General features: G+C 43.3%; 1 protein-coding gene across 1 annotated transcript in view; it reads left to right on the top strand.

The window, feature by feature from the left end:
• The window catches only part of slc35a4 (solute carrier family 35 member A4), a 7079-nt gene extending 205 nt beyond the window's left edge, over positions 1-6874 (top strand). Inside the window, exons 1-4 of the mRNA XM_063192905.1 lie at positions 1-427; positions 1599-1769; positions 2627-2911; positions 6138-6874. The exon at positions 1-427 is cut by the window's left edge and continues 205 nt beyond it. Of these exons, the coding sequence (XP_063048975.1) occupies positions 1-427; positions 1599-1769; positions 2627-2911; positions 6138-6326 (1072 nt within the window). The 3' untranslated portion in view covers positions 6327-6874. The remainder of the gene's footprint in view (positions 428-1598; positions 1770-2626; positions 2912-6137) is intronic.
• Positions 6875-27338: the final 20464 nt, after the last annotated feature.

Here is a 27338-nt window from a genome sequence, read left to right as displayed (position 1 = left end):
CCCCCGCTGGTTTGGGGTCACCGACCTCTGGTTTGGGGTCACCGACCGCTGGTTTGGGGTCACCGACCGCTTCGGCTTCGGGGCGTCTCGACTGGTCCTTCGAGCCGGCTGGGCGGCGCTGCTGTGCCTATTGGTGCTCATCTACGGCTCCCACGCGCCACTCATCGCCCTCAGCCAATCGGACGGCCGCGTTCCCTTTAGCCCCTCCTCCTGCGTGCTCCTGATCGAGCTGGCCAAGCTGCTGGTCTCCGGGGCGACGCTGCTGCTCTCCGAGCGGGTGTCGGGAGTGCGTGGCCTCTCGGAGGGGGTGTCGGGCGGGCGTGGCCTCTCGGAGGGGGTGTCGGGCGTCCGCTGGGCCCTAGTGCTGCCGTACGCGGCGCCCGCTATGCTCTACGCTCTCAATAACAACCTGGTGGTGACCATGCAGGTAAGTGGGGTGTGTGTGTGAGTTTGTGTTTGTGTATCTTTGTGTGTGTGTGCGTGCGCAGGTGTGTGTGTTCACGCACAGGTGTGTATGTGTGTGTGTGTGTGTGTGTCTTTCTCTCTTGACTGTATTGAGCACTTGTTCTGTCCATCATCTATCTCCTGTCCTCTCTTGTGCTAGCAGCCTCATGTTGACATCGCAAGACGACATCAACAACAAAAGTTAACTTCAATATCGCGCAAAAGTTAACTTCAATATCGCGCAAAAGTTAACTTCAATATCACGCAAAAGTTAACTTCAATATCGCGCAAAAGTTAACTTCAATATCTCGCAAAAGTTAACTTCAATATCTCGCAAAAGTTAACTTCAATATCGCGCAAAAGTTAACTTCAATATCACGCAAAAGTTAACTTCAATATCGCGCAAAAGTTAACTTCAATATCTCGCAAAAGTTAACTTCAATATCTCGCAAAAGTTAACTTCAATATCGCGCAAAAGTTAACTTCAATATCTCGCAAAAGCGAGAGTCAAAGGTCTTTTTCTCATTAGCAATAGGGAAGTTGAATGGGGGAAATGTCCCCCAAAAGTTATTGTGCCTTCGCTTACAGCGAGGAAATGTTATTGTTTTGTCCATGGGCGTCAGCGAAGCGCAAGTCTAAGATGGAAGTTTGGATAATGGTGTGTGTCTGTGTGCGTGTGTGTGCGCCCGCCTGATCTCCTCCCTCAGTAGTATCTCTCGTCTGTGTCCTGGTGTGTGTGTGTGTGTGTGTGTGTGTGTTGTCTGTCTGTCTGTCTGTCTGTCTGTCTGTCTGTCTGTCTGTCTGTCTGTCCGCCCCAATCTCCTCCCTCAGTATCTCTCTTCTGTGTGTGTGTGCGTGCGTGTGTGTGTGTGTGTGCCTGTGTGTGTGTGTGTGTGTGTGTGTGTGTGTGTGTGTGTGTGTGTGTGTGTGTGTGTGTGTGTATCTCTTCAGTGTCCTGATGTGTGTGTGTGTGCGCGTGTCTGTATCTCTCTTCTGTGTCCTGATGTGTGTGTGTGTGTGTGTGTGTGTGTGTGTATGTGTATCTCTTCTGTGTCCTGTTGTGTGTGTGTGTGTGTGTGTATCTCTTCTGTGTCCTGATGTGTGTGTGTGTGTGTGTGTGTGTGTGTGTGTGTCTCTTCTGTGTCCTGATGCAGGAGCACATGGACCCCTCTACCTTCCAGTTGCTTAGCAACCTGAAGATCGCCTCCACCGCCGCGTTCTACTCCTGCTGCCTGGACAAGAGGCTCCGCCCCCCGCAGTGGCTCGCACTGGGCATGCTCACACTGGCCGGCGCAGCACACACCTACAGCACCCTCGCGGCACAGGTAACACGGGAGAGGGTGTGTGTGTGTGTGTGTGTGTTTCTGCTGTGTAGTTCTCTCTCTTTCTTTCATTCTTTCTTTCTTTCTTTCCTCTTTCTCCCTGTCTCTCTCTCCCTCGCTCTCCCCCCCCCTTTCTCCTCTCTAGTCTAGTTGCAGTCCTGTTCTCCAAATCTCCTGGTGGGGTCTCCTCCTCCTCCTCCTCCTCCTCTATTGATTATCTCTCTCCCCCCCTCTCCTCTCTCTCTCCTCTCTCTCTTCTCCAGTCTAGCTCCTCTCCTGTCCTCCACATCTCCTGGTGGGGTCTCCTCCTCCTCCTCCTCCTCCTCTACTGAATAACATGACTGTATCTCTCTCCTCTCTCCTATCTCTCTCTCTCTCTCCTCTCTCTCCTCTCTCTCCTCTCTCTCTCTCTCTCTCTCTCTCTCTCTCTCTCTCTCTCTCTCTCTCTCTCCTCTCTCTCTCCTCTCTCCTCTCTCTCCTCTGTAGTCTAGCTCTTCTCCTGTCCTCCACATCTCCTGGTGGGGTCTCATGACTGTATCTCTCTCCTCTCTCCTCTCTCTCCTCTGTAGTCTAGCTCTTCTCCTGTCCTCCACATCTCCTGGTGGGGCCTCCTCCTCCTCCTCCTCCTCTATTGCTCCTCCTCCTCCTCCTCCTCTACTGAATAACATGACTGTATCTCTCCTCCCCTCTCTCCCTCTCTCTCTCTCCTCTCTCTCTCCTCTCTAGTCTAGCTCTTCTCCTGTCCTCCACATCTCCTGGTGGGGTCTCCTCCTCCTCCTCTTCTGAATAACATGACTGTATCTCTCTCCTCTCTCTCTCTTTCCCTCTCTCCTCTCTCCTCTCTCCTCTCTCCTCTGTAGTCTAGCTCCTCTCCTGTCCTCCACATCTCCTGGTGGGGCCTCCTCCTGCTCCTCCTCTATTGCTCCGCGTCGGGTCTGGCCGCCGTCACTACTGAGCGCGTGCTAAAGGGCCAGCGCCTCCCCCTCAGCCTCCAGAACCTCTTCCTGTACGGATGGGGCGTGGCCATCAATGCTGCCGCCCACTTCCTGGGCGGAGCCAGTAGCAGCAGCAGCAGCAGTGAGGACAGTGGGCGTGGCTTCCTGACGGGCTTCTCTGGGCTGGTGTGGCTCATCGTGGTCGGACAGGTGAGAAATCGCTTTTATTATTTATTTGGGCTGCAAGTAACGATTCATTTAATTGTTGACTAGTTTATAGATCTACTGCCGTCTCCAAAAGTGTTGTCGCCTATCCATCTGTTTGGAATAACAGCTAATAACCAGACTTTCAATTAATCACTTGGCTTCAGGCGTCACTCATATGAAAGCTACAACCCTCCCGAATGAAGTTTTATATACAAAAATAAATGTCATGAACCAAAGAAAGATTGACCCTTTAATGAACACAGACAGGGCAGATTTTCACAAGACAAAAGTTTTGTCGCCTATCGAACATAATGTGAAAATGAGCAGATAAGTCACTTCAAAACACTTCGAACACGCAGATCGGGTGTCATTCTTAATCACTGAATCACTCTCACCTCTTCAGAAAATCAACGTTGGCCTTAGGTGTATGTTTAGGGTCGTTGTAATCATGGAAAGCAACACAATGAAAATCAATGAAGGTCAATGAGAGATGGTGACATCTTTGCTATTTGTAGAGCAATACATTTTTAACTTCATGATTTAATCAATGATAAGAGCCCTCAAACACCTGCAGCATGCATGCAGCTCCTCATAAGAGCTGTATCCCTACCATGTTTCACTTTGTGCACCATTTCTCTTTTTTCATATTCTGCCCTGTCTGTGTTCATTAAAGGGTCAATCTTTTTTGGTTCATGAAATTTATTTTTGTACATAAAACTTCATTCGGGAGGGTTGTAGCTTTCATATGAGTGACTTCTGAAGCCAAGTGATGAATTGAAAGTCAGGTTATTAGCAAATTACTTATTCCAAACAGACGGACACTTTTGGAGACGGTTGTAGTCACTAAGTCAAAAATACTTGCTCCAACCTCCAACAAACCTTCCCGGCCTCTAGCGTACAGCTCACAATGAGCTTTAATCATGATAGTAGCTTATTTACACCAAGGTACAACGTCCAATTCATATGTCTAATTTTAGGTTTCAATAAAGTAATAAAGCATTAGTAAAGTAAGTAAAAAAGCATTGAACTAAATGAAACTATTAGTCGACAATGGAAATTCTTGTCGACAATTTTTTTATAGCCATTCTGCTCTGTAAAGCAGGGGTCACCAACCCGTCGATCGCGATCGACTGGTCGATCTCGGAGGCTTTCCTAGTCGATCTTGGGGCAGGAGGAAATAAATTTGATGATTAGGCTATAGGCTACAGAAATATTGAAATGACTGCAGTAGCAGTCTAATTGCCATTCATATTTGCATCTGTATTTCATTCTGATAGGCTCAGCCTTCCCCTCGTGTCACAGGCTTCTTTTCCTTAGAAAAAAAAAAACTCTGCTGCTTATCGTCTTCGAGCGCCGTCACATGCAAGTGTGGCGGGGAATCGACCTCTGATGAAGCCAAAATCATGAAATGTTAATCAAGAATGGCAGGAGGAATTCGTTTTTAATCTCGTGAAAGAAAAGTTTGCATTTTGTTGTGCCATCAGCCGCAGGCACTATTGACGAGGCACCTTTTCGAAACGCAAGAAGCTTTTTACAAACGAGTCTGTTAAGCAGTGCAGCCAAATAAAAGGGGACAGTCACCAATTATTTCCACGGACATAGGCCTAATATTGCCAAAAAAAAAGGTCTCACCTTATCTTATTTGGCGATATTCCTCACATCAGTGCAACAACAAAAAATAATGGCGAGAATTTTACCCTCAGCACACAATGAAAGCTAGAAATAATCGGACGTCTAATGACAAGTTGGTGCTGAAGGACAGCGCACGAGGGTCAGCTTTAGCGCGTTCGATTTCGTCAGTCCAACGGAAAACTTCTGCAAGCAGAAAATGATATGGCTGCAGAGTAGATATCGGCGCCAACCAAGCATTTAGAGTAGACAAATCTGCGCGATAGGTACCGGTAGCCTGATTGTAGCCTACTGGACTGGTTGCCTACCAAAGTTTTGCGAGTGTAATGGCCAGGATGGCCAGGCTACTGGCGCCTGTCAGTGTAAGTGACTCGTGAGAAAAGAAAATTAAAGGGTCTCTATTCTGAGTAGGCTAGCTATCTGTGGTATTTTATTCAAATAAAGTAAGTGTTAATGGAAATTATATTGTGAAATGTGTTCTATATAAAGAGGGAAAAGAAAAGCATCAGCTTTCCCAACTAAATGAAAGCAGCATTTACAATAAAGTTAAGTAAAAAAATTAAGTGTCAAAAAATGTTTGGGGGGGGGGTGTCCATTTTGTATTTGTCTAACTGGGCCTACAGTAGCCTACATCAGTGTTTCCCAACCTTTTTTTGTCCTGCGTACCCCCTAAGCAATTTTGTCACATGATGAGTACCCCTTCACTCATGCTCTATATCTGTTCCTCTATCCCAATGTGACTACACTCCATACATTTGTTATTATTACATTTTTCCGAGTACCCCCTGAGGTGTGCTCACGTACCCCTAGTGGTACACGTACCCCTGGTTGGGAAACACTGGCCTACATGACCATGTTCAGTTATCATAGCCATCACATTGACTCCCATAGCACTACAATTAGGCCTACTGATATTGATAACAATCTAATTCAGCTAAAATAAGGCTAAATTGAAAGCCTCGGCTCGACTCAGTCTTGACTGGATTTTTATTTCTGTCAACGCTCCAAGAGGTAGATCTTGCTTGCCATCTAGGCAGAGGTTGGGGATCTCAGAGGTTGGGAATCAGAGGTTGGGGATCTCAGGCATAATAAGGTTGGTGACCACAGCTGTAAAGTGTCCTTGAGTGTCTTGAAAGGCGCTCCACATGAAATGTATTATTATTATAATTATTATGATGATTATGATTATAATTGTTATTCGATTGCAGCGTGTCTCTTACAACACACACACACTCACGCATCACACTCACACACCCTTTTCTTTCTTCAACACACACGCACACACACACACACACCCTTTTCTTTCTTCATCACTCACGCACACACACACACACTCACGCAAACACACTCACCACCCTTTTCTTTCTTCAACATACGCACACACACTCACGCAAACAAACTCACACACCCTTTTCTTTCTTCAACACACACACTCCCTCACACACACTCCCGCACCACACTCACACAGCCTTTTCTTTCTTCAACACACACTCACGCATCACACTCACACACCCTTTTCTTTCTTCAACACACACGCACACACACACACACACACACTCCCGCATCACACTCACACCTCCTGTTCTGTCCTCATCATCAGGTTGCGGCTGGTCTGATGATGTCGGTGTTGATGAAGCACGGCAGCGGCATCACGCGTCTCTTTGTCATCTCCTCATCGCTGCTGGTCAACAGCGCCATCTCCTGGTTAGCGCTGGGACTGCAGCTCACGCCGCTGTTCATGCTGCCAGCTAGCCTCGTGGCTCTAGCAGCATACCTGTACTACAGGTGACCTCTCATCAGTGCAATGTAGTGAGTGAGTGTGTGTGTGTGTTTTTGAGTGGTGAACAGCACCATCTCCTGGGCAGCGCTGGGACTGCAGCTGGCGCCGCTGTTCATGCTGCCTGCTGGCCTCGTGGCTCTGGCAGCATACCTGTACTACAGGTGACCTCTCATCAGTGCAATGTAGCGAGTGTGTTTTTTGAGTGGTGAACAGCGCCATCTCCTGGGCAGCGCTGGGACTGCAGCTGGCGCCGCTGTTCATGTTGCTGGCGGCCCTGACTGTACCCTATCTGTGGCAGTACAGGTGGAGGACAGTTGGCAGGGTTCCCACTGGTGCTTGAATTCCTTGAAAATGCTTGAATTCAATTATGTGTTTTCAAGGTTGTGAAAATGCCTGAATTTTTGGTGAAGTGCTTGAAAATGCTTGAAATTTGTGTCATGTCAAACTCAGTAAGCCAAATGATAGAAATAAATTGTTCAGGTACATCAAACATCCGAGGGAGTGAGATGTCAGATCGGATTTGCCATTCAACACCCAAAAATTGAGTAGAATTAAAAACACAAATTAAATGTGCTGGAAAACTGAAAATTTGGTGCTTGAAAGTGCTTGAAAAGTGCTTGAATTTGTTCAGGAAAAAGGTGTGGGAACCCTGAGTTGGGATATGGACTGTAGCTTATCTGTGGGGGGTTGTGAGGGAGAGTCCATCACGAAGGCTGTCGTTGTATTGTGACGGTCACGCCAACGAGCCTGACTCAAATCCCCTGAAGGTGCCGCTTTGAAGCCAGTGGTGGCTCAGGTTGTAGAGCAGTGGTTCTCAACTGGAACAGTCTTGGGACCCACCATTTTCCACTCTCATTCGGTCGCGACCCAATTTTTTTAGCGTTCAAGTCTATTCAATGCAATTCTCAAAATGTAACCAAGACTCGAATGACTGGTTGCACGCTATCTATCTCGCATAAAAATTCAGATTGTATCTATGACAACAGATGACACGGAGTTCACTAGCCTATCAAAATAAAAGTTGTAAATTGTTGCAGGAAAAGTTGGAATTTTTTTTTATTTTTTAGAATTACTTTTTTTTTTTTTACACCAAGGCTCCGTGACCCACCCATGACCCCTCCGCGACCCACTTTTGGGTCGCGACCCACCAGTTGAGAAACACTGTTGTAGAGGAACCGTTCGGGAACCAAATGGTTGCAAGTTCGAGACCCGCTCTGCCTGACAAAACTTAAACTCAACCCCAAGTAGCTCCTGTGGCAGAATGGTGCCCTGTGTGGCAGGCACTGTTACCGGTGTATGAATGTGAGTGTGTGTGTGTGTGTGAATGTGAGGCATACAATGTAAAGGGGGGTAAGAGAGAGATAATGACCTTTCAAGTTGTTACACTGTCATGACGTCACGATTCGTATCAGCATCAGGGAAGGACAAGAGGAGCTATCTTGACTCACACCCGTACTGTGTGGAGGGCCAGTCATGTCTGGCTGGCTGAGAGTGCGTTTTAATATGCGACCTTGCCTCCTCCACTTGCGCTTGTCTCCTCGTCCCGCCTCCTGGCCACTCCTCCGTGGAGAAAACGATAAGTTTCCCAGCTGTCAGCCTAGCCACAACAACTTTTGAGGAACTGTTTTTCATTTACCATCCCAATTGCAAATGAGAAAAAGACTTTACAATTGAGCTTTTGCAAGATATTGATATATAATGCTGTTGTCAGTGATGTCATCATGACGAGAAGCAAGTGGAGGAGGCAAGTGGAGGAGGCAAGGGCGCATATTGCAACGCACCCTGAGTGTCTGTCTGTCTGCCTGTCTGTGTGTTGGGATTTGCGGCTTAATTTGTTTTTGTTTTGTTCATTTCATTTCAAAGTTTTGACTGGTTGCTAAAAGGTATTTGAATGTTTTTTTCGTTTGTTTGTTTCCATCTGTCAGTGCTGGAATAGTGTGTGTTTCCATTCTGCACAAATTGGTTGATTAACAAATTGATCGACATGTTTGATTTTTTTTTCATTTGCGTATCTGACTGACATGTTTGATCAATGTTTCAGGTCTTAAAGAGTGCTAAGCACTTAAACAACACACACACACACACTCAGCACTTTAACACGACTGTGACATAGGTGTGTGTGTGTGTGTGCGTGTGCATGCGTAGGTGCGTAGATGTGGTATGCAAAGTAATAGGGATGTAGGCTACATCATGAACTGTAGCTGTGAAATGGAGAGGGGGGTTGGTATAGCTGCTTTGGAACAGCAGACACAGTCAAATGAATCTTGTCATCCATCGCCTCTCCTCTCCTCCTCTCTTCATTCACCTCCTCATCGCCTCTCCTCTCCTCTCCTCCTCTCTTCATTCACCTCCTCATCTCCTCTCCTCTCAGCATCCACTCTCCTCTACTTTCTCATCTCCTTTCCTCTCCCCTCCACCATCTCTCCTTCTCTCCTCTCCTTCCTCTCTTCTCCTTTCCTCTCCTCTCCTCTCTCCTCCTCTCCTCTCTCTTCTCCTCTCTCCTCTCTTCTCCCCTCTCCTCTCCTCAACTATGTTCATCTCAGTCCAATAGCCTAAAGTCCCCTCCTTAAAAGGTGTTTGTGTGTGGTGCAGCAACTGTACATGTAATTAAATGGGATTTTAAGATGCAAAGATGATGCAAATGTGAATATATAATTATATTATAATGTCTGCAATGTGAATAAGACTGAAGCCATTTAAATAAAGATGATATTGCAATGCGAAACCATTTCAATAACAATGACGTTGCTCTCCACAAAGAATGTACGTGAGTCTAATCACAGGTGTCAGACAGAGACCGAGATATGTGCTTATCCAATGAAAATCATTGTTTCACTGCATGTTAAAAATCAACCACAGCAGATACCATGATATTATATTGCATGTTTTTAATGCATGTTATTATTATCTTGAAGAAAACAAACAATCAAAGGAAATGAAGATGGTAAATACTAACTAAAGTGAAAGCGAAAGCCCATTGGGAAACTCCAACTCCCATTGTCATTGTGACACAGCACTCGACAGCACACAAGTGAACACTGCACACAACGAAATTGCATTTATGCCTCACCCGCGCAAGGGGGCAGCCCTCAGTGGCGCCCCATGGGGAGCAGTGCGGTGGGACGGTACCCTGAGCATGGAGGAGGATGGGGGAGAGCACTGGTTGATTACTCCCCCCACCAACCTGGCGGGTCGGGAGTCGAACCGGCAACCTCTGGGATGCAAGTCTGACGCCCTAACCGCTCACCCATGACTAGATCAAATGAACTGAGAAAATGGAGAAATAAATAGATGGTATGAATGTACAAATGGATAACAAACAGATCAAATGAATGAGAACTTGTTAACCGTACACAGTAGCGCTGCCTGTAACGATATTGTATCGTACCGCGAAATCACGATACACAGAGTCACAGTGCTGTCGCAGCGCCAGTGCTTTCAAGATTCTGTTAATAATAATGTTGGCAAAAAACCTTCTTTAAGCAATTCACATTTATAGAGCTTTTACTTGCGATGTTTCGGTCTAATGCAATTGCTTGAAAAAGGTCATTAGACGTCTACGTTGGTGACCCAGTAGTTCCACTCCTATGCACCTGGCAATAGGAGGTGTGCAAGAATTCTAAAAATAGTTTAAAAAAAATTAAACATATACATTTAAAAAGTCATGGGGTGCATCAAGCCGTTTGTCAAAGATTGTGATAAGAACCAAATCGCAAGTTGAGTATCTCGTTACAGTCCTAGTACACAATAGAATAGGAAGAGGAGTCCAGTCCATAGCAGAGGAAATGCCTGACTCCCAGGTTCTCAACGTCGGGGCCGGGGCCACGAGGGGGTGCTAGGGGGCCCGCGGCTTGTTGCAGGAAGTAGCTTTAGGATCCTGAAATTTGACATTTTTTAAATGAAAAAAGTTGGTATGTTGGAGCTGGATGAACATGTTCTAATGCAAGAAGCTTAGCTTTGTGTGTGTGTGTGTGTGTGTGTGTGTGTGTGTGTGTGTGTGTGTGTGTGTGTGTGTGTGTGTGTGTGTGTGTGTGTGTGTGTGTGTGTGTGTGTGTGTGTGTGTGTGTGTTGACCTATGGCCTATGGATGTGCTTACTTGTTTATATCTTGTCTATGTTATTGTATTTTAATATTTGTTTTACCTGTCCAGGGACTGCAGATGGAAATTAGCTATATAGCTATAATCTGGCACAAGCCATCTTTTTACTTCTGTAATCAATGTGTATTGTGCATGGTCCCTGTTGAACTAAACTAAATAAACTAAACTAAACTTTAATACAATTAATTTCATGTGTATTTCGGGGCATAGGAGGCACACAATACTACTGACCATACAGTAAGGTCCAGTCTGATGGCTCCGTCTGCGCTACTAATACTGTATTGGGCATACGGAGGGAGCTTTAATAACGTTCTACGCCAATCTCTGCTTGTTGGCATTCGTCTGTGTGTGCCTTGTTACCTGCACTGCAGTGTGTGTGTGTGTGTGTGTGTGTGTGTGTGTGTGTGTGTGAGTGATTCTACGATTTCCCTACGCTTTTGGCAAAAGCAAAATGTCAATTATCAGTATTTTTTTTCAACTAAATGACCTAGATGTTAACATAGTGTATATATTTAAGTTTCCAAACAAACAAATTGCCAAGCTTAATCTTAAATCATTTGATAAATACTCTAATGAAAGCAAACATTTGCTTAATTATTTTGTCAACAGTGTTATGGACAAATACTATGTCATTTCAAACATATATAAAAATACTACAGAGTTGAAACAATATATGTTTGAAAGTGCTTATGTCCCTTAGCAGTAATGTTGTCATTAATCTGTGCAACTGATATAGAAAATGTGATTGTTGAGCTTCATAAGTAGGATTTTATGAGTCACTGTGATACAGACAGACTCATTTTTCATCATAAATCCCTGTAACGTCTGATTTGAATATAGTCACCCTCCTTACACAAGACTTCCTTCTCCAGAGATAATCCCTAGTGTATGTTCATAGGATTTTTCCAACACATAAGGGATCAATAGCGCAAAAACACTTTCAAAACAGTCAACGGTGTAACTCAACTGTGTTACGGTCAACAGTGCAGGGGAACAAGTCGGCACTTTTTTAGGAGAAAAAAACAGAGCAGACAAACCCATCTCCCTAGAACACAAATTATTTTGTTTGTTTGTCTGTCAATATGGATATAAATTGGCAAAAACATACTCCTCCTCAACTGTCATCAGTGTTGCCAGATTGGGCTGGTTCCCGCCCAATTGGGCTACTTAGGATGGCCGTGTGGGGGTAAAAATGGCATCTATCAGAAAAACCTTCCCATTGCCATATAAATCAATAGAATTGGGCGGGTTTTTAGGGTGGATTTTGATCATTTTTTGGGCTGGAAATCATCAGCCTCATCTGGCAACCCTGACTGTCATACTTAATTGTAACACCATTGACGGTAACACCGTTGACATTTCAGCCATTTTTATGGTGTTGTGCTAACTGAGGACCTCAGAAGTTCCACCACAACACCTTAATCAATTAATGTATCTGTATGCTTTATCTGTGTTTTTCTACATGTGATTTCTAATTCAGATTCTTATGAATATGTTGATAACACCGTTGACAGGCAATTTTCCCGCTATGAGAACATGAAAAAGAATGGATTAAATTATGGAAGGATGGAGCTCAAAATTTACCAAAAAGTCTTCCCGTATCCTGCCAAAGAGGTTATGACATCACGTGATGTTATTCGTATGGCCTAAGACCAAACCATTACTGATTTATGGAGGAGGTTTCAGACCGTGACACGGTTAACACAGTTTTCGTGGACACACACAAAATGGCAAATTTCATGTATAATGGAAAGGACAGTGGTCTTTCTGACAGTTTTGTCATATTGTGATGATTACTGTGAATCAACATTTGCAATCGTCTTGGGCAAAACAAGTTTCTTTACATGCTAATATGAAGACTGAATCTGACATTTGGAAAACAGGACGGCATGAAAACGCCCAAAACCAGTATTAAATATTCATTCTTGCTGAGGGAAATAATGCTATGTCTACACTTTCTGTATTATATGAAAGATAAATGTTTTCTAATGTCCAAAACATCATTGGATGCAGTTAATAGTTAGTGGAATTGCCAAATAAAATCCACGGACTTAAAAGTGTAGGCGAATTAGAGAATCACTCGTGTGTGTGTGTGTGTGTGTGTGTGTGTGTGTGTGTGTGTGTGTTGTTACCTGCAGTGCAGTGTGTGCCCTCTTGTGTCTCATGTGGAGGTAACAGCTCCCCAAATGCAGCGATGCGAGCACAATAATCTCTGCCAGCCACACACTGAGGAAGACTGGAGAAATACCTACACACACGCACACACACACACACACAACTTAACTACCTTCCACATCTATTTTGCTGCATTCGTTACATGTGATCTCAGATGTTGTCACATCATCATGACAAAATCAAAGACTTAAGTGGTTTATCACACCAAACACAATCTGATTCACTATAACAACAAAAACTCCAAGAGAGGCCCCGCCACGGCTCTAAGGGTTGGGCACTGGACTGCGACACCAACGACCCGGACTGCTACACCAACGACCCGGGTTCGAATCCGGCCCTGGTCATTTGTCGACCCTTCCCCGACTCTCTCTCCCACTGTCCTGTCTCAAAAATAAAGGAATAAATGCCCAAAAATATATATTATTAAAAAACTAAACTCCAAGAGCACGGCTTGTCTCTTGTGACATTGATAGTAATCTGAAGTGACCCGTAGTGCCCATTACTGTTAACTGTTCGAATCCGGCCCTGGTCATTGGTTGATACCACCCCGACTCTCTCTCCCATGGCCCCAATGGTAGGCCACTAGACTGCTACACTAACTACCCCGACTCTCTCCCACTGTCCTGTCTCAAGAATAAAGAAGTAAGAGCTCAAAAATATATCTTAAGAAAACTCCAAGCACAAGACTCATTTCTATTTCACTGCAACGTTTTCGAAAAAGTCCAGCAAAATCAGACATTAAAGCCCAGTGAAATCCTGGAGGGACGAGATATTCACGTGGCGTTACTATGGTAGTAATGAGAGGCCTGACTCACTCCAGAGGGAAACCTCATCTGAAGGTCCTGATTGGTGGGTGGTCGCCAAGGTGGTTGCTGGGTTGTTTTCTAGGGTGGTTGCCAGGGTGGTGGTGGGCATCGTCATTGGTGACAGGGTGGCTGATACACAAACACACACACACACACACACACACACACACAACCATCATTATAATAAGACTTAGAGACACACCTCTTTATATACTGTGTATATCAACCATTGGTCAGTGTTACACACACACACACACACACAAACACACACACACACACACACACACACACACACACACACACACTCACACACACTCACACACACATCCAAGTGTCCTTACTGGTGCAGGAGGGTAGTGGCTGTGTGGTGTTGATGCTGCTGACATTGTTAAAGGCTGAGCAGGTCAGGTGACCTCTGATGACCTCTGATGACCCCTGATCACCTCTGATGACCTCTGGAAGTGTCAGCACGGCTGATGTGGAGTCAGTCTGGCTTGAGGCGTCTGGGTACACCTGGCCGGATCAATCATTATGAGCCGTTATTAGTACAGCATTAGTAAAGTTACTGAGCCCAACAATAAGAACACAATTAGTGCAGCATTAGTAAAGTTACTGACCCCAACAGCATTAGTAAAGTTACTGACCCCAACAATAAGAACACAGAAAGTGGTAGTCATTCACAAGCACATTCACTTACATGCATTCACACACTCACGCACTGACGCATACACACACTCACACTTCCCTACACGATACCCTGTGAAGCGACCTTGGGTGTTCTGAAAGGCGCTAAATAAAACGAAAGTATTATTATTATTATTCAAGAGTACTACCTCCCTTTTTTCTCTAAAATACTATATAATAATAATAATAATAATAATAATAATAATAATGATAATAATAATATTAATTATACTATATAATAATAATAATAATAATAATAATAATAATAATAATAATAATACTATATAATAATAATAATAATAATAATAATAATAATAATAATAGTATGTCATTTTACTTTGTGTGGGATCAACAAGGATCATACTCATAACACTCACCTCACTCAGAGCCCGCCCATCCAGAGACCAGCTGAACTGAGGACTGTCCCCATTGGACGAGCACCTGGCCCTCCTCTCCCCATAGGCTGAGCAGCTGAGTGACAGGTCCTGGTGAGACACAGGGGCTGTAAAAGTGAACGGTCTGAAATTAGAAAGTCATCATCAATGCTGCCATTCGCATAACTAGACACCGGGCATTAGACTGTTTGGACACCAGGTTTGAATTTCTCAAAACCAAAGCTGCTTACTACATTAGCTACTTTGTTGTTTTCAATGCATTTTCCCATTGGCAACTACCGAAGTTGCTAACAGGCTAACAATTTCTCTTTTGAGAAACTCACCCCTGGCTTGTACAAAATTCCGAATTGAATGAATTTCAATTCAGAGTAATGCCATAATACGAACACTAGGTGGTGGTGTTCTATGTACTTTCAATGGGTGGTGTAGATTAAATTAAAAGAAATTCAAGGTAATGACACCACCTAGTGTTCGTATTATGGCATTACTTTGAATTGAAATTCATTCAATTCGGAATTTCTTACAAGCCTGTTAGACACGGATCTGTCCCTTTTAGGGGAAAAGAAAGACCTTACTCACTTGTACAACCATAGGAAAAGGTTTGTACACCCCTTTGAAATTTCTTATATTTCCATCAAAATTGGTCATAAACATGGTCTGATCTTCCTGGAAATCACAAGAAGGAACAAACAGAGTCTGCTTTAACTAATTCAACCCAAACATTTACATGTTATCATATTTTCATTGGCCATGAGATGTAAACATTCACAGGACAGCAAGGTATATGTAAGTAAGTACACCCTTTCATTCAATAGGTTTTAACCCACATTCGCAATAACCCTAACCAGACGTCTCCTGTAGTGGCAGATAAGATTAACAAAACAATCTGGATGTATCTAGTCTCCCTCTTCTTTAGAAAACTGCCCCTCTTCAGCAAGGTTTCTGGGATGTCTGGAGTGAATAGCTTTTTTCACTTCATGCCAATTGTTTTTGTCAGGACTTTGACTGGGCTATTCCAGAATATGTATTTCATTGTTATGAAGCCATTCTAAAGTCGATTTGTTTCTAAGATAATGATTGTTGTTGTCCCATTTCAGCACCCACCCTCTTGTGTTCTTCAACTGTGTGACAGATTACCTTACGTTTTTCTGTAAAATATCTCAATAAACTTCAGAGTTCATTGTTCCATTAATAATAGCAAAATGACAGGGCCTGAGGCACCAAGGTAGCCCCATATAATGATGCTACAGCCACCATACTCATTCTCAAAGCTCACAAAAAGTCTTTGTTGTAAGAGCGCTTTCCGGACTCAAAAAAGGTGCTCTTTGAGGTGCTCTTGGATGGGCAAATGTAGAAGTTGAAAAGGAAAAAATACCAAGGCACTATCATCTATCAAAAGTAAAAAGCCTTTATTGCATGGCTTGGTTACAATAAACCTTAAAAAGGATTTTTACTTTTGATAGATGAGAGTGCCTTGGTATTTTTTTCTTTTTCAACTCATACTCAAAACTGTTCATCCACATACAGCATAGCTTTTAGGCTTCAGACTCCCAGACTTGAGGATGACATTTTTCCAGAATTCCCTTGGGTCCAGCTCCAAACCCAGCAAAATTGCGTGCAGCTGACGGCTGCACAACAAAGTGTCTACTTGAGTTAATGACAAGTGTGCTTTGATGTAAAATAACATTTAACGGCTGTGATCTTGTTATACACATACAAGAAGTGCTCTAATACAGTGTCTTCACCATGTAGAATGGCCTCAGATCCCATTTTTCACGATTTGATTGGCCTAGTCGAATTTCGACTTTCAGCCTCGCAAAATGACCACAAGTGACTGGACAGCCCCTGGGAGCAAATACGATTGGCGAGAGGTTCAATCAGAGGTTGAAGAGTGCGCAGGGGTGTGCAGCATCAGCCAGGGCTGTTGAAACCCATGTATAGATTTGAAGGGGATTTGTGAAGCAGATGGCCGCTATCCAACAAGTTTAGAGAAGTGGTTCTTAACCTTTTTTTCTTGAAGCACCCCCTTACCTGCGCCCAGGACGAGTTGCGCACCCCCAACCCAAACTTCTCCACGTGTATATGCATGAAAAAATATTTAAGTGATTAATTACAATGATTCTTGCTTAAGACATTAAGCAATACCCTAATGACTTTTCATGGGGATCAAAACATGTTTTAATTATCTTGTTTTCAGCCAGAATTTTAGTCACACCCTGAACACAAACAAAATTCCCCGCACCCCCTGAAATTTCTGGTGCACCCCCAGGGGGTGCCCGCACCCCAGGTTAAGTACCACTGATTTAGACGGTTCCGAAGCCCACAATGAAAAATGCAATCAAACAATTTGAATGATCTCGTTGTCAGGTACGATAAATGTTGGGAAGTAAAATGTGTTTATTCTGAGCAAGCCCCATGACAGCTAGTGGTAATAACAGCCAGCTTTCCGCAACGATATCAAATTTAAAGCAACATTAATGATAACTTGACATAATGTGTTATTATGCCTGAGTGTTAAAGGATAACTTCAGTCAATTTCAACATGCAGTTGTAATGCTCACACTAACCTGGACTTGTCAGTACCTGAGGTTTTTTTTTCCATTCTTCAGCCTTTTCCAAGATCCTGGTCATTGTAATGGGGTCAGCGGTTTGTTTATATTAAAAACAAAAAAAAACATTTTATTCACTCCCAAAAATATCCAAAAGGTTATGCAGCATCAGCAGACAACAAGCAAACAGCGGTACCGTTCTTTTTTTTGTTTGTTTTTTAATGGTAACAAACGCTGCCCCCATTCGAATAGATCTGATCTCAGAAAGAGCTGAGCCGAAAAATGTGGCATCACCAGGTACTGAAAAGTCAACGGTAACGTGAGCAATACAACAGCATGTTCAAATTGACTTAAGTGGTCCTTTAATATAACGCATGTCATAAAAAAGCAACTGACCATGCTGTCATGAAGATGCTGACCCAACATAAAATAATAGTGAAAGAAAGAAAAAGTGAAAGCCCATTGGGAAACTCCAACTCCCATTGTCATTGTGACACAGCACTCCACAGCACACAAGTGAACACTGCACACTGCACACAACAAAATTGCATTTATGCCTCACCCGTGCAAGGGGGCAGCCCTCAGTGGCGCCCCATGGGGAGCAGTGCGGTGGGACGGTACCATGCTCAGGGTACCTCAGTCATGGAGGAGGATGGGGGAGAGCACTGGTTGATTACTCCCCCCACCAACCTGGCGGGTTGGGAGTCGAACCGGCAACCTCTGGGATGCAAGTCTGACGCCCTAACCGCTCACCCATGACTGCCCATAATAGCAACAGCGATTAGAAACGTTTCCATATACCGTAAAACTGATGCGCTTGTCCATGCTCCCAAAGTACACTAGCACAGTTAGCATATAGCACAGCACAATTATTATACTGCTGTGTCCACAAACATTCCGATACACTTTGTGCATGTGTGTGTGAAATCATCTTTCATTGAGATGTGTGTTTTACTAATTATTTGTGTTTACAAAGTTCTGGCACTACAAGTATGAGGCTTTTAAATGCACACAACATCCTTTATTCCTAGTACTCTCTAATATATGGTGACTATTCAAAGGTATCATTTCTGTCCGCAAAGAACAACTAAATACCCATCAAATGTTCACAAAGTTCAATTGGGAACATAGACATTGAGATAGACATAGATATCAATCAATCAATCAATCAATCAATCAATCAATCAATCAATCAATCAATCAATCAATCAATCAATCAATCAATCAATCAATCCATCAATCAATCAATCAATCAATCAATCAATCAATGATATCAATAATATGGTGGTGGCGTTTATGTATTGAATGAGCCTGACTTGAAGGTGTGTGTGTGTGTGTGTGTGTGTGTGTGTGTGTGTGTGTGTGTGTGTGTGTGTGTGTGTGTGTGTGTGTGTGTGTGTGTGTGTGTGTGTGTGTGTGTGTGTGTGTGTGTGCGTGTAATGTTCTGAAAAATGTAGAGAAAATGACCTTCCACCAGCAGCTGGACTGTGTGTTCCGCAACTGCTTCCCACATATCCCCAGTCTCCTTCTGGATCTTCACTGTGTATGTTCCTGAGTCGCGACTCTCTGCAGGGTTGATGATCAGGTTGCCATTTCCAGCTACAACCTGCCACCTCCCCTGGGGGAACCGGCTGGTGGTCATCACTCCTCTCCTACTATTACTAAAAATAGGGCCCTCTTCATTCCATAACCGCAGGAAATATCCTCTGGTTTTCCTCATCAGCTGCAGCATCACAGGTCCTCCCAGAGCCCCATAACACACACTAGCATCCTGAGTAGCATCACAGAAAGACTCCAGCCCTGCAGAGAGAGAGAGAGAGAGAGAGAGAGAGTGTGAGTGAGGAATGTTGGATTAGAACAGTGGGTTTTTTTTGGTTCTTTTCCACAAAATGGAACAGTCTGGGAACAGTGGGTGGCTAGACCAGTGTTTCTCAACAGGGGTGCCGGGGCACCCTGGGGTGCCGCAGGCCCCCCTCAGGGGTGCCGCAGAAACGTGGCTGATAAATAACTTATATAACATAAAACATATTTGTCAAAATTGATAAGTTAATGTTAGTCAGTGGAATCTTTGATCTGCCATTTACGCACAATAAAATAAATATTGGTCACCCCAGCTGCAACTTTGAACGCGAGCCAACGCATGGGAAGTAAAAACGGGTTTCCCCGTGATTTGGTAGTCAATGTGTTAATACACTCTTATATGAACCATTGAACACTAATATGCACAAGGTAAAACTCTATACTCAACTTGACACACAGTAGAAACTTATTTTCTTCAATGTTCTACTTACTAAAGAGGGTATTTTCTGTAGTAAAATATTGCAATATTGTTTTTAGTCTCGGAGTACACAGATGTGTGTATATTTTACATATTTTTCTGACATTTAAAAAAGTGCACTAATTTATTGTAAAATATTGGGTAACCTCTTGTAACAAATTTTGGAGTTCAAAAACTAAACAAAATGTGTATTCTCACTGCATCCACTCATGGTTACATCAATATCACATGCAATGTGTGTCCTTATGGGATGATGATTTTAGATTGTAAACAGATATGAAGAGAGTTTGCCCATGTGATGAGGAAGTGAACTTAGTATGGCAGTTGATTTTAGTATTTTGAATGACAGTATGTTCCATGCGACAACCAGGAATTTTCTTCATGAAAATTGTGTCTAATCCAGAGAATTGTGTGTAGTGTTTTGAAAATAGTGTGTTTTAAAACTGAAATGTGAGTGTAAAGAAGGAATTGTGTTTATTGTTCAGTGACATTTGGGAAATGGGTGAGAATGTTTCCAGAATTGTGTGTGAAGTATCAGAAATTGTGTGTAGCCAAACGAGAAAAACTGTAAGTGATTACACCTGCACAAGTGTAACTTGTCAGAACTCATGTAAGTGGTCCGAACTGAGACCACGTCAACCAAGGTCTCAGTGCGGTTCACTTCCGAGGGGTCTGGGTACGCTTTGGAGCGTTCACATATGCGGAAAAAATGCTGAGTCACTACTCTGAGTTTGCTTAGGCGGCTGAAAGGGACCAGGTGTGAAAACGCTGTTTCTCTCTCACATCGTGGCATAGCCGTGGTTGGGATCCTGTTGTGCCGGGCTGCATCTACACTCCCTCAGTTTGGCCACAAGAGGGGGAAAGAGGACAACAGAAGTTGGTTCCATAAGGACTGTGACGTAATGTAGACTGCAGCTCATCAACTGAAGGAACTTTGTGCGCTCCAGCCTGACTGATGGGCAAAGGACCCGAAACTTGTCGGGCTGAGGAGGAAAAGAGTTCATCCAAACTGTCATCAACCAATGAACTGAGTTGGGCGGAGACAAGGCTGACCGTTTTACCATACACTCTTAAAACGCATGTGTTGAAAATAACACAACTTGTGTTGTTTTTTAGCACATCTCCATGTCCAGAATGGAACAACATAACTTTTGTTAATATTAACACATTCTGTGTAATTTAATGTGTTGGTTATTTCTGCGCTTTTTGTGTTAAACATTTCTGAAATATAACACAACATTTGTTGAAATTGCATTTACACAAAAGATGTGCTGATTTCCAACACATTCATTTTAAGAGTGTATAAAAAGGGAATCTGCCGACCCCTCTTTACCTCTTTCTTCTCTTATCTTCTTCCTTTACTTTCACTCTCGATTTTATTCTCATATTAACCCATTTTAGCCTGGAGCACATATACGTTGCATTCAGGCTTTTGAGATGTTAGCTTTTTTAAATTAAATGTGTGGGTGTGTTAGAGCTGAATGAACACATTCTAATGCTTGGTAACACTTTATTTTAGGGATACACCAATTAGCACGCATACATACAATATTAATGCCTGTGTAGGCCTAAGTAACTTGTAAGGTGTGTACTAAGCAACATCAGACAGATGTATTCTGCCACTTGCTATTTACTAATAAATAGAAAGATGGCTTACTGGTCCTTACTAAGGTTATATTGGTAACAAATCCCTAATTGGGCATGAACAAGACATTTTTGAATAGGCCTACATGCTTAACAACTGTCTGATTTTGCTTAGTACATGCCTTACAAGTTACTTACACAGACATTAATATTGTATGTATTAGTGCTGATAGATGTGTGACTATCTATGACTTATGATAGGCCCAGCCACTATGGACCTTACGCATCTAAGAATCCTGGTCCTAACCTACGTTGACCTTATGACTCTACAATCTCTGTCTATCTCTTCTTCCTCTGCCTTCCTCTCTAACAATGATGTTTTTTTCCCATTTGTTAAGCACTTTGAGTTACATGCCTTGTATGACACAGTGCTATACAAATACAATTATTATTATTATTATTATTATTATTATTATTATTATTATTATTATTATTATTATTATTATTATTATGTATCCCTAAAATAAAGTGTTACCTTCATGTTTTATGTGCTTCAGAGGCTGAGCTATTCAGGTTTTAATAGGCAGAGGGCACCTTTTCCCTAAAAGGGCTTATAGGCTAAAATGGGTCAAGAGGATTTGTCTCCTTAGAAAGTTAAGACACTTGTTAGAGAGGACTCTCTCAGGTTTAAATTGTAATTGATCGGAATTGGTAAAATAACCCATCAATTAGCATGTCAACCAGAATCAATTTACAAGCAGCAATTGTTACCTTCACGCCAGGCTGAGTGCACACCTGAGGAGAGGTGAGAGACCATCTAATTTTCACTCTTACATGTTTCCCCTGGCACAGGTTTATAGAAATAATGTAGGCTAATTGTTAAAAAGCATTTACTTGTCTGTCAAGGGGTTGCTCTGCCTGTTTTCTGGTTCCAAATGAAAATAAAGAGTAAAACATATGTTCAACTGAATTAAGTTGCCTGTCAATTTAGTTAGGTACATCACATGTAAGACAAGGTGGCAAATGAGTTTCACTTAAAATAACTAAAGCGTTCAATACCTCTTGCAAGCAGAAGTAGGCTACTCAGTGGTGCATATATCAGTTGGGCAAATAAAATTCTTTGCCAATCTGATTAGTTGGATGTGGGGTGGATAAACACACACGCACACACACACACACACACACACACACACACACACACACACACACACACACACACACACACACACACACACACACACACACACACACACACTTTTAAAAATTTTACCTACCGTATGAGGGTGCAGCAAACAGCAGCAGCAGGAGTCCCAACACACTTTTCATGGTGGAGAATAACACACTGATGATGGAGATACACACACCTCCTCACACACACACGTATACACAGGACAGCACACACACACACACACACACACACACACACACACAACACACACACACACACACACACACACACACACACACACACACACACACACACACACACACACACACACACACACAGATAGATACACACACCTCCTCACACACACACACACACACACACACAGATGGAGATACACACACCTGCTCACACACACACAGTATACACAGGACAGCACACACAGGAGAGCACACGCTTGCTTCAGTCCTTTGATCCAAAATGCGTATCTGAGTGTCTGAGTGTCTGAGTCTGTGTGAGTGACTATTAGTCTCTACTTCCTGAAAAGCAGTACAGGCGCCTATATCTACGTATTTGTGGACATGACACAACTCTCACACATTCTTACTACACACACACACACATACACATACACATACACATACACATACACATACACGCACACACACACACACACAAAATGTGTGAAAACCTTGACAAAATCATGCATAATTCAGCTGTGCCACATTTCATCTGAACACCAAAGGGTTAAAAAGTCCATGTCTCACTGATGTTAAAGTCTCAATGATAATTAAACGATATAAATGAGAGAATAATGAATAATGATTGTCAGTAAAGTCTAAATGTTTTATTTTGCGGAGCTTTATTCTAGGCGCAGCTACCACTCGATGTTGATGCTGTAAATCAAATCTGGAATTGAAACATGGCGACCACCTCAAAGTGGCCCAAACATACACCTACATGAACGAGAATAATAATAAGAAGAGGTGTCTTGGGTGTTACGAGTACGACTGTGTATCATTTGGGATACGAAGCCATACCCAATGGTGTCAGTTGTAGCCTATCTATTCAAACTGCACTGCACTGTACCTGTACCAAGGCACCTAACCCCACATTGCTCCAGGGACTGTAACCAATACCCTGTACCAAGGCACCTAACCCCACATTGCTCCAGGGACTGTAACCAATACCCTGTACCAAGGCACCTATAGCCCCACATTGCTCCTGGGACTGTAACCAATACCCTGTACCAAGGCACCTAACCTCACATTGCTCCTGGGACTGTAACCAATACCCTGTACCAAGACACCTATAGCCCCACATTGCTCCAGGGACTGTAACCAATACCCTGTACCAAGACACCTAACCCCACATTGCTCCAGGGACTGTAACCAATACCCTGCACCAAGGCACCTAACCCCACATTGCTCCAGGGACTGTAACCAATACCCTGCACCAAGGCACCTAACCCCACATTGCTCCAGGGACTGTAACCAACACCCTGTACCAAGGCACCTAATGCCCTCATTGTCCCCCTTATCTCTGTCCTTGGTCATTCATTTGACTTTTTTCACCGTTTGATGGGTAGGTTTTTTTTACTCTTACGAGAGTTTTGATTGACCAATGTCCGAGGCAGAAAGACAGAACGCTGCAGCAGTGGTAGGGGAGTTCAGTTAAAATATAATTTTACACAAAAATGACTTTTTTGGCAGTTTTTCTAGCAAGCTGACAATATGCAACTCACCTCCCTCAGACAGACCAACAGCTTTCTATTCGTGAAGATTTATTTTATTTGGACGTTGTGCTGCTTTGTTTGTGAGGACGTTTGGACCTTATGCCTTTTATAGTGCTGTCTTTTTTTTGCAAGAGAAACTTACGGAATTGCCAGGAACAGGACAAACAAAGAACCAAGTGATTTCACAAAGCCCAGAGGGGCGCTTATTGATTTAGGGCAGTGATTCTCAAAGTGTGGTCTGGGGACCACTGGTGGTCTGCGACAGAGCTCAGGTGGTCCGCAGGGGGATTTTTCCAAAACAAGCTAGTAGAAGGATATTTGTAACGTTATTACAAAGCCAAACATGTTTGAAGTCATATTTTCACCACAATAAGACAGGCTTGTAAATGTGAATAAAAACTAAGTGATGCGCATCAAAATTAACAGTGTCGATTTAGCATCTGTCAACTGTCAATTCAGTTGACAGGTGGTCCCTGAACATTTTGTCCCTGGACAAAGTGGTCCTTGGCCTGAAAAAGTTTGAGAATCACTGATTTCACGAACAGGGGAGTGGGAATAGAGAAGGGTTCTGAGGGTTCCAGATTTTCTGGGGCAGCTGTATTAACTTAAAAGAAGAACACAACTAAAGGTGTCTGGGAACCTTTTTAAGGCTACAGCAACCTCTAAACTGAGTCAAAAAGGGGAGGAAGGGAGTTTGGATAATGGAAAGAAAACCTCACTGGGTGGATTCCAATACAATACAATACAATATACAATATCTTGTATTTGTCATTGTGACCACAAGCACAAGGAAATAAACTGAATATGCGTGCTTCCTTCCTCCCTTGCTCACTTGCCTGCTTGTGACCTTGTGATGACGTCACTGACAACTGAAAATTATTTCAATATCCTGCAAAAGCAAAATTCTAATGTCATTTTCTCATTTGTAATCGGGATGCTGAATGAAGAACAGTCTGCCAAATGTTGTTGTGGCTACTAGGCTGACAGCAGGGAAACTATGGGTCTTTCTCAAATGCAAGGCCAGTGTCCTTCCAAGTGTATCAGCCTAATTAGGCACGCCCAGTGATTGGATACCCTTTATTAGTCATACCCAGTGATTGGATATTCTGTAGAGTTCACCAAAAAGTATCCAATCACTGGGCGTGACTAATTAGGCTGATACACTTGGAAGGACACTGGCCTTGCATTTGAGAAAGACCCTTTGTTGTTTTCTCCACGGAGGCGGTGGCAGGAGGCGGGGTGAGGCCACAAGCACAAGTGGAGGACGGGAGTCTGCATATTGAAAGCCCCTTTTGGGAAACTCTGCTCAATATGGATCACATACTTTTATTTATAAATGAAGAGTTCAGATGCAAAAGCCTCTAAGTGCCATGATCAGAAAATAATCTTAATTCATTTTATGTAATAAAAAGCTATCAAAATTGCATATTTTTTATTTTATTTATGTGATTTAACTATTTATATGTATTATCAAGTACATGAATGTATACCAAACCAACAATTGGGTTCTCTAAAAATATAGAAGTGCAGGTCTTCAGAAATGGAGTTAGGGGGTTTTGCATCTGAACTCTTCAAATACCAGACGCAACTAGAGATGCACCGGATCCTGATTTTTAGGATCGTGCCGGATACCGGATCCACTGCTTAAGATCCTGCCGGATCCGGAACCGGATACCGGATCCTACGAAAGGGTTGAAACACATAGCCAACTCGCACACGTGGGCCATTTTTATTACATTGGCGCAAACTATTTTTAAGACTCATTGGCTTACTGCCACACTGCCTTCAACGGTCGCTTCCAAAGGGCTTTCACTCCATGCAGCGATTGGGGTTGTGAAAGACTGACTGAAAAGCCTAGGCTACGTAAAAAGTAGAGATGCCCCAGATCCTGATTTTTAGGTAACTGCCGGATACCGGATCCACTGCTTAAGATCCTGCCGGATCTTGGATCCTGTACATCTCTAGACGCAACGATTCCGTTTTTCAAGGGACGGTTGGCAACCCTAGTTAAGTAAGAGCCAGATACAGTTCCCAAAAGAAAAGAAAGAAGGTCCGCACACTGTTGCTGCTCCCAGTTTATTCAACACAACGTTTCAACCAATATGGGTCCCTGAGCTACGGGATATTACCAGAGATTTTATAAGGGAAGAGGAGATTGGTCAGTAATGTAAACATCCATAGAAATTAACGGTGAAGATTCGTAACACAAGTGATGGCGTCTACCCACACATCTCCCGTCAACAAGATGGTGGCGGAGTGACATAACTTATGCAGGAAGAACTTTGATATTACTAATTACGCACAAGGCCTCTCTGTCTCTATAGAGACATTGAAGATGCACTGATACAGACACAGGACTTGACGCCACTTACATTTCTGTAGAATCAGGAAGACTGATGCATTCACACACACATGTTAATGTGTTAATCTGTCTTCCTCATTCTGCAGAAATTTAAGTCGCGTCAACGCCAGGCTGTTTCATCACATACTAGGGAATTGCAAAGACAAGTTTATCTACACACACACACACACACACACACACACACACACACACACACACACACACACACACACACACACACACACACACACACACACACACACACACACACACACACACACACACACACACACACACACACACACACACACACACACACACACACACACTTTTGTTTGATCAGTAACCACAAATGTATCATTGATCATGTAAAGTGTATGTGACTGTGTGTGTGTGTGTGTGTGTGTGTGTGTGTGTGTGTGTGTGTGTGTGTGTGTGTGTGTGTGTGTGTGTGTGTGTGTGTGTGTGTGTGTGTGTGTGTGTGTTCACTCCTAGTATTCCCACAAATGAAGTCCACTCTGTCACAGTTTCCAGCTGAGATATCTCTCTCTCACACACACACACACACACACACACACACACACACACACACACACACACACACACACACACACACACACACACACACACACACACACACACACACACACACACACACACACACACACACACACGTGAGACCTCTCTGGCATTTCACAGATGTAAATGCTAAAAAAGGTGTCTTTATCTAAAACGGAGTCTGTGTGTGCCTACACTCTAAAAAGGTGACTAAACTTCATCCAAAATGTGTCTGTTCATCCAGAAAGGTGTGTGTGTGCCTACAAGCTTGTCTGTGGATCTAACATGTGTCTGTGTGCCTATAACGTCTATGCATCTAAAATGTGTGTGTGTGTGTGTGTGTGTGTGTGTGTGTGTGCGTGCGTGCGTGCGTGTGTCTGAAAGGAGAGATGAAATGACATAGTGTTCATGTGAAAATGTCAGTAGAGAATGGAAATAGAAAATGCCAAGGTGAGTACAATGTGAGAAGGTTTCCCACACATAAGCACACAATCAAAGACGGGGAAACACGCACTCACACACACAAACAAACAAACACACACAAACAAACACACACACACACACACACACACACACACACACACACACACACACACACACACACACACACACACACACACACACACACTAATCAGCGAATCAGCTAACCAGC

The sequence above is a fragment of the Engraulis encrasicolus genome, unplaced genomic scaffold, assembly GCF_034702125.1.
Source record: "Engraulis encrasicolus isolate BLACKSEA-1 unplaced genomic scaffold, IST_EnEncr_1.0 scaffold_26_np1212, whole genome shotgun sequence".
Taxonomy (NCBI): domain Eukaryota; kingdom Metazoa; phylum Chordata; class Actinopteri; order Clupeiformes; family Engraulidae; genus Engraulis; species Engraulis encrasicolus.
This window is presented reverse-complemented; position numbering and strand designations above follow the sequence as displayed.